The sequence below is a fragment of the Copadichromis virginalis genome, linkage group LG7, assembly GCF_057382275.1.
Source record: "Copadichromis virginalis isolate Kocher_CV1m ecotype Utaka linkage group LG7, C_Virginalis_male_GT1.1, whole genome shotgun sequence".
NCBI classification, from domain to species: domain Eukaryota; kingdom Metazoa; phylum Chordata; class Actinopteri; order Cichliformes; family Cichlidae; genus Copadichromis; species Copadichromis virginalis.
Window position 1 is genome coordinate 11,010,105 of NC_140624.1, and position 7,847 is coordinate 11,017,951.

At 41.0% G+C, this 7,847-nt stretch overlaps 1 protein-coding gene across 1 annotated transcript; it reads left to right on the top strand.

The window, feature by feature from the left end:
• The first annotated feature begins 1,612 nt into the window (after positions 1–1,612).
• LOC146704501 (kielin/chordin-like protein) lies at positions 1,613–5,222 on the top strand. The gene is made up of 12 exons (XM_085461679.1): positions 1,613–1,809; positions 1,934–2,020; positions 2,149–2,224; positions 2,788–2,870; positions 2,956–3,049; positions 3,133–3,212; positions 3,296–3,381; positions 3,483–3,573; positions 3,728–3,827; positions 3,916–4,001; positions 4,198–4,339; positions 4,613–5,222. Exons 1-11 carry the CDS (start codon positions 1,741–1,743, stop codon positions 4,288–4,290), a joined length of 945 nt encoding a protein of 314 aa, XP_085317805.1. The 5' UTR covers positions 1,613–1,740; the 3' UTR covers positions 4,291–4,339; positions 4,613–5,222.
• The last annotated feature ends 2,625 nt before the right edge of the window (positions 5,223–7,847 follow it).

The following is a 7,847-nucleotide window of genomic DNA, read 5'->3' on the forward strand; positions in this document are numbered from 1 at the left end:
GTTCTGTTGGCTTCATCGGGTGATGGCCTCCAGCTTGCACTGGAATGGTTTGCAGCTGAGAATGAAGCAGTGGGAATGAGAATCAGCATCATCAAATCTGAGGCCATAGTCCTCAGCCGGAAAACAGTGGAGTGCCCACTCCAGGTCAGGAACGAGTTTCTCCCCCAAGTGGAAGAGTTCTATCTTGGGGTCATATTCACAATTGACGGGAGAAAGGAGCAGGAGATCGACAAACAGATTGGTGCTGTGGCTGCAGTGATCCGGACCCTGTACCGGTCCATTGTTTACCCTCACCTATGGTAACTAGCTGTGGGTAGTGACCAATAGAACCAAATCTCTTGGGTGGCTGGCCTCTCCCTTAGAGATGGGGTGAGGAGTTCAGTCATCTGGGAGGGGTCAGAGGAGAGCTGCCGCTACTCCACATGGAAAGGAGCCGGTTGAGGTGGTTTGGGCATCAGATAAGGATGTCTTCTGGGTGCCCCCTGGGTGAGGTGATCTAGGCATGTCCCACCCAGAGAAGGCTCCAGGAAGACCCAGGACACACTGGAGAGACAACATACCTGTTGGCTAACCTGAGAATGCTTTGGTGTTCCCCCAGACATGCCAGGGAAGTTGTCCCTGGCCAACTTCCCTGGTAACTGCTCAGGCTGCTGCCCCCACGACTTGGCCCCGGATAAGAAGAAGAAGATCCATGGATGGATGGATGTTTCAACCAATTCTTGTCATTTCACACAGTGCCTTCACTGTGTGAGCAGTGGTTGGCAATGAGATTGTCTTGCATATATTTTTGCCCTTCGGTTGACGTGTACATCACTATACGCTATACGTGCTACACATGGTGTTTTCAATATATTCCCCGCAGCACTTATCATGACTTTACGTACCGTAGTTCCATACTATTTTTTTTTATTACAGTTTCCTTTATTTATTAAAGAAGTTCTTATTTTCTTGTTTGTTTTAGATGCTACTGTGGTGTGTATATGTATGTGTATATGTGTATTGGCATTAAACCTTGTGAACTGACTGCATGTCTACAGCTCATCTCCTATTTAAATAGTGCCTGTTACAGTTCCCATATGCTTGGCTTGATGACAAAAATGCCTTTTGGCACAGTGGGCAGCCTCACTCAGAATAATGTAGCTCAGGCGGTAGAGCAGGTCATCTACTGATCGGAAGGTTGGTGGTTCGATTCCTGGTTTCCCCTAGTCTGCATGCCAAATGTCCTTGCGCAAGATACTAACCCCAAATTGCTCTCCGATGCACATGAGTGTGTGTGTGTGTGTGAATGTTACTTAGAAAGCACCTAGAAAAATGTGCTTGTGTTAATGGGTGAATGCACAAGTTGTGTAAGCGCTTTGAGTGCTCAGAAGAGTAGAAAAGCACTATATAAGAAGCAGTCCATTTACCATTTAATGACCTCTCTAAAATGACTCTGGAAGACATTGTTTTGAGTCTTTTGGAGTCATTAAAACAACTAAATGCTGAGATGACTTTGCTGTTTAATAACTTGTTGATCTGTTTGGTAGGGAATCTCCCAGAAAAAATGAAACCCTGTCCAGATTTCTTTGCTCTTTTTTCCACAGTAAATATCATACATTGCTAACAGGCTTGTTTACTTAGTATGTGGAAGACACTTCTGGTTATAGTTAGAGTCTATAAAGTGTGTGTGTGTCAACATTGCATCCAGCAAATGATATATGCAAACAGACTTACTGAAGTTTTCACAGATGATGTGGACTAATGATTTTGTTTCCTCTCCATGGGATTGTCCTGGTCACGTGTCCCCCTGATTCTAAAGATACATGTGATGTGAGTATTTATGTTCAGCCACAATAAACAGCAGAGACAAATGGGTAATGAATTTAAATAAGTCTTCTTGTCCTGTTTTTCATTTCATTATTTCTGTCATTTTTGTATCTCTTGATTTGAATAGAAGGACAATAGAGAGTGCCCATCCCGGCCATGCCCTACTCAGAACTGTGCAGAGAATGTGCCCGGCTGTCCAACACATACATGTGATGTGAGTCTTTGATGTTCAGGCACAATAAACAACCATCAATAATATTTAATGAGCTTAAAGGAAGTCTTCAGGTCCTGTTTTTCTGTTCACTCTTTCTCTAATTATTTTTTTCCTCTGAATTTGAATAGACGGGCAAGAGGGAGTGCCCTCCTCAAGACTGCAAAGAAGAGAATTTACCTGGATACTGCACTGAGCAAACCAGAAGTAAGGACAAAAAACTTTACTAACCAATACATCTGGGAGAAGCATAAGAAAAAAAAATTAAACATGTCTTTTTTAGCACTTAAAATAATAATTAATTTTCTCCAAACTCTTTGGTAACTCTGTCTGGACTATTTATTGTATCGCTTGTTCTTCAGCTGCTTGCTTTAGGGATGACCACAGATCATCTCCCTCTATCTCACACTACCCCTTCCATACTTTTCTATTACACCAACCCTGTGTATGTTATATACATTATATATTCTGATCATTTTTATAGTTATCCTGACATAACTTTGCTTTCTCCTTTTTACTTTAATTCACAAAACTTGACAGGACAACAAATATATATTTAAAAAAAAGGACCTTCTTGTTGGTTTGGGGTTGTTAGAAACAAACTCTGCACTGAGCATCTTCATTGCAGAAAGGTTTAGGGTGGATAAAAACACATTTTGATGTACAAATAAAATGTATTTGCTTTTTTCGCTGTAAGATTTTGCACAAATATTTTAATATCTTCATACCTAGAAGCACAGGAATAATACAATAATGTGATGTGTTTACAGGTTGCACCCATTCTGGTGTAAATTATAACAATGGAGACTCTTGGAGGTCGGTGGAGAGTCCTTGTGATATCTGCCAGTGTTTGGTGGGTCTGACAGCAACTACATGCTCAGGTTTTCATCTGGTCACTCACCTTCATCTCTAATAATGCTGTTCACTCTTCATCACAGGACGGTTATGTTCGCTGTGAGAGGGAGCAGTGTTACACTCCCTGTAGAAACCCTGCTGCTCCTCCTCCAAATACCTGCTGTCCAGTCTGTGAAGGTGGGCTTAATTGCTTTGTGTAATAAGGTTTGTATATGTGTTAGACTGTAGAGGCATAATGTGTCTATTTGTGTGTCTTGTAGGCTGTGATGTGAATGGACATGAAGTCCCTAATGGAGCTGTGATCCCTGTTGGAGACCCCTGTGAAGAGTGTAGATGTGAGGTGTGTCTATAAGTTAACATTAGATTTGATTTTGATATGTGTAAGTGAATTAAGGATTATTTTGTTTGTTCTTTCTCTCAAAGAATGGAAATATGGTGTGTTCATACGTTTACTGTCCTGCTCCATCTTGTCACAATCCAGTGTATCATGCTGAGGAGTGTTGTCCACGGTAAGGAGCCTGCCTGCTGCGATCATCCATATCATATTTTAAGCCTGTAGAGTTCTTGTCCTTTTAAAATGTATTTAATCAATGTTTACATAAACCTGTAGATGCGAACAGTGTGAATATGAGTCCAAAGTGTATGGAAATGGAGAAAGTTTCACCTCAAAGAGTGACCCCTGCCTCCAATGCTACTGCTCTGTGAGTTTAGTTTGATAGTTATGGTTACATGATGTTCATGTGACTGAAAAATGGATCTAAATTTATTTGTCTTTCAGATTAGCTGTGATATATGTGACAACTAAGTGGAGAATTTGACATATACATTCAATATTTTTCTTTCTCTGTCTCTTAGGCAGGTGAAGTGTTTTGTAGAAATATGGCTGCATCATGTCCTACATCACACTGTACTCATCCAGCTAGGCACAGAGGAGAGTGTTGTGCCACATGCAATGGTCAGTGTCAAAAATATGCGTCTAGTTCCCTCACATATTTCAACTTTTACAGAAACAACTGATCAGCTATTTGTGTTTTTTCTTCCAGACTGTCAGTATGATCAGAGGGTGTATGCTAATGGGGTAATGCTCAGGCTTCCTGGGAGTGGACCCTGCTTGCACTGCAGGTGTAAGGCAGGTGTATATAAAATGTTTTGTATCTAGTGCAAAAAAATCAGGCAAAGTGTGCGTTTTATGGCTTTTCCCACATCAGGAGACATATTTCTGCTTTCTTTGTGCTTTTTTCTTTTCTGGATTATAACACAGTTTGACTTCACACTTTTCATGCCTGTTAATATCATTGACAGTTCTTTTGGTGCTTCTGTTTTAGGGTGGGAATATAACTTGCCATGAGAAGAAGTGCCCTCCTGTCCACTGCTCCAACCCGATTACACATCCACATCTTTGTTGTCCAAGCTGCTAAAGAAATTTCTGACTCACACACACACTTACAGTGCATGTGCTGCTTACAAGTGAGTGCCCTATATGAAAACCTTCTCTTGCTATTGTAGCATGTATATTGGATGAGGTGGAATATGAAGACATCCCCAAAGACCCCTCTCATTCCGTTACCCACACCTTTCCAAAAATGTCAGTGTGAATTTGTGCTGTACACAGAATTGTAATTTTTGGATCCCCCGTTTTAGCCAACCTACAGAGACCCCGGACTTGGAGGTTTTGGATTTTTTTTTCCAGGATTCACGTGTTTATTTTTAATCATATCTTTTTTTTCTTGTTTTTCCCAGGGATGTTTTAGGAAGACCGAGGTTGGTGCCAGTATTCTTTTTTTTTTTTTTTTTTGTAAATAATAGCCTAACAGCTCTGGATCAGCATGAGGCTATGTGGCAAATCCTGACAAGAAACCACAGGGGGATGCCCAGCGGAGAGACTAAAAGATTCCCCTATGTTTTGAGGGTAAATGGGAATCATAGCACTGCAACTGGCTTATTTCGAATCAAATCAAATTCAAATCAAATTCAAATTTTATTTGTCACGTACACAGTCATACACAGTACGATATGTAGTGAAATGCTTGGACAACTGCTCGTGACCTAAAGAGAACAAAAAAGGAAAAGGCTATGAATAAGATAGGAAATAAATATGAAAAATTAAAAAGGGTAAATTTAACTAGGAAGGAATAAAATATAAATTAAGGTTAAAAATGAAATAACTGTACAACACAAATTAGAATGAAGGGTAAATTTAACTGGGAAGAATAAGATAAAGATAAATATATAAATTAAAGTTGAAAATAAAATAACTGTACAACAAAATACACAATACACAATATAGAACTATATAAGAATGTATGAAGAAATCTAAATATAAATAAATATATACACAATAACAGCAGCTGTACAAGTATTAACTGGAAATGAAGAATATAGTGACCAGTGTTGTGCAAAAACAATGTCCAGAAAGTCCAGTGTGTGTGTAAGAACCATATGTGTGGGTCAGTACTGTGTGGTGGTGTGATTGAGAGACCGTATCGCCTGCGGGAAGAAGCTCCTCCTCAGTCTCTCTGTGTTGGTCTTCAGGGAGCGGAATCGCTTTCCTGACCTCAACAGAGAGAACAGTCTGTTGTTGGGATGGCTGAGGTCCTTCACGATCTTCCTGGCCTTGGTCCGGCACCGCCTGCTGTAGATTGAGTGCAGGTCAGGGAGCTCGGAGCGGATGGTGCGCTCAGCTGACCGCACAACCCTCTGTAGAGCTCGTCTGTCCTGCATGGTGCTGTTCCCGAACCAGGTTAAGATGTTTCCCGCCAGGATGCTCTCTATGGTGCACGAGTAAAAGTTCCTGAGCACCTTGGAGGGCAGTTGGAAGTCTCTCAAGCGTCTGAGGTGGTAGAGACGCTGTCGGGCCTTTTTCACCACGGTGTTGATGTGACAGGACCATGACAGGTCCTGCGTGATGTGAACTCCGAGGTATTTGAAGCTGTCCACTCTCTCCACTGGGCACTCGTTGATGACGGGGGTCTGGTAGTTCCTCTCCTGCTTAGTGCTGAAGTCCACTATCAGCTCCTTTGTCTTACTGACGTTTAGAAGGAGGTTGTTCCTCTGGCACCAGTTCTCCAGATTCCTAATCTCCTTCAGGTAGGCCGTCTCGTTGTTATCAGAGATCAGGCCCACCACGACGGTGTCGTCAGCAAACTTGATGATGGTGGTGGAGCTGGTAGTGGCCACACACGTTGAACGTTGAACAGCCCGTTTTTGTTTTGTATCACAACTGTGTATGTTTTTTTTATGGGTAAATCTTGTTTTATGCATTTCAGCATTTTCTCACATCTTTTAGTAAACCTCATTAAACAGCATATCACATATATAGCAGTAATAGACATTTTAAGTCACATAAATTTCTCGTGTATTTGAGAAATGTCACATTTATCACACATCACTAAGACATCAGTGTCGATCAGTAAGATTTGAGTATTGATATAAGATGAGTACTCTACATGTGTGCTGAGATATTACTGTAAATTTTTACATGTAGTTTTTCTGATTCCGAGTATGATAGAAGACAGATACCTTGTGGCAAAAGATGGGCTGGCTTTGAATGGAGTGAAGTACGCAAGTCTGTGGGATCTCACAGGACACTCATCGGAGAAAGTGTTTTAGAAGAGATTGTACACAAGGAGAGAACTGGAACATGACAAATTTTCTGAATATCTGCCGCAGTACATCAAAGTGTAAAATTCTGCAATTTTATGATCCTGAGTGTTTGAGTCTGCATGCTTACTACAACAACGGCCAGGCTTTGCTGCTTGTCTATGCTATTGTTTTGCTATTACAAACAAAAAGTAAATCAGGCCTTCAAGCCCAGTTTTTGGTATTACCTATTCTGTATTTTGGGGCTAAACAGTAATCAGTAATCAGATACAGGGTACCTGCCAGCTAACGAAGAAGTCAAAACAGTAAGATAATGCCACCATCTGCTTCATTTCTTGTAACTATAACTTACAGTAGCCACAGTCCAAGTACAGTTGACATTGACTATACATAGAAAGGCTATTTCAGTTCACTAAAGGTAATCAGAGACATGTGTTACTTCCTACTACTCAAAAACCACCAGATTCCAGTCAGGTTGCCAGAACCTTGGACCAGAAGTAATACGATAACATAAGTATCCATAAAACATATTTCATCATCTCATCCAAGTCATTTATACTGACAGAGATTAGAGTTCAGACTGGCTCGTGATGTCATCAGTAAACGCTAAAGAAAAAGAGAAAAACAGTGTGTTACTTACGTAGTCAGCTACTTCCGTGCAACTGATATAAGATGCGGTAAGCTGAACACAGCTTCAACTGTCTGTTTGTTGAAAAATAGTAACGGACCGCATTTTCTTGTTAGTAACTGTAACGGCATTGTAACGATAGGAATAGTAATTAGTTAGATTACTTGTTACTGAAAAAAAGTAACGCCGTTATTCCCATCACTGTATATCAGTCATGTGTTGTGTTTGTTGTGTTGGCGCAGTCCAGGGTCACAGGAAACACTTTCCACACTCCAACTGTAACCACTCAGTGCACCAACCTGTAGGGATGGGAATCGAGAACCGGTTTCCAGCAGTCCGTTGTTGATTCTTGCACTCTCACTACAATCAGCTGATTCATGGGTCAGAGCATTACTTTTATTTTTATAGGAGAAATGATGAGAATGCAGTGGTAAAGTGGAGACAGCTCCAGGATAGAAACAGCTGCATCATACTGTTAACACAACTTTGGCTCTTAGCAAGCACCTGCACAGACAGCATGCTAACAACTCAAAGCACTTGCCTCATTCACACAAGAACTTTTTCTAAGTAAAGAATACATTTAAAAATATCCCACTCACTGATTGTTTTCCCCAACCTTATGTTCATCAGGATACACTGGCTGCCTGTCCGTCAGAGGATAGACTTTAAAGTTCTGATGCTGGTCTATAAAGCTCTGAATGGTTTAGGACCAAAATACATCAGTGACCTCCTGACCCAGTATGAACC

Coding starts and splice junctions, on each gene's coding strand:
- LOC146704501 (XM_085461679.1), top strand. CDS start 1,741: ATGATTTTGTTTCCTCTCCATGGGATTGTCCTGGTCACGTGTCCCCCT. Junction 1,810..1,933: donor ATTCTAAAGATACATGTGAT/GTGAGTATTTAT, acceptor TGATTTGAATAG/AAGGACAATAGAGAGTGCCC. Junction 3,574..3,727: donor GCCTCCAATGCTACTGCTCT/GTGAGTTTAGTT, acceptor TCTGTCTCTTAG/GCAGGTGAAGTGTTTTGTAG.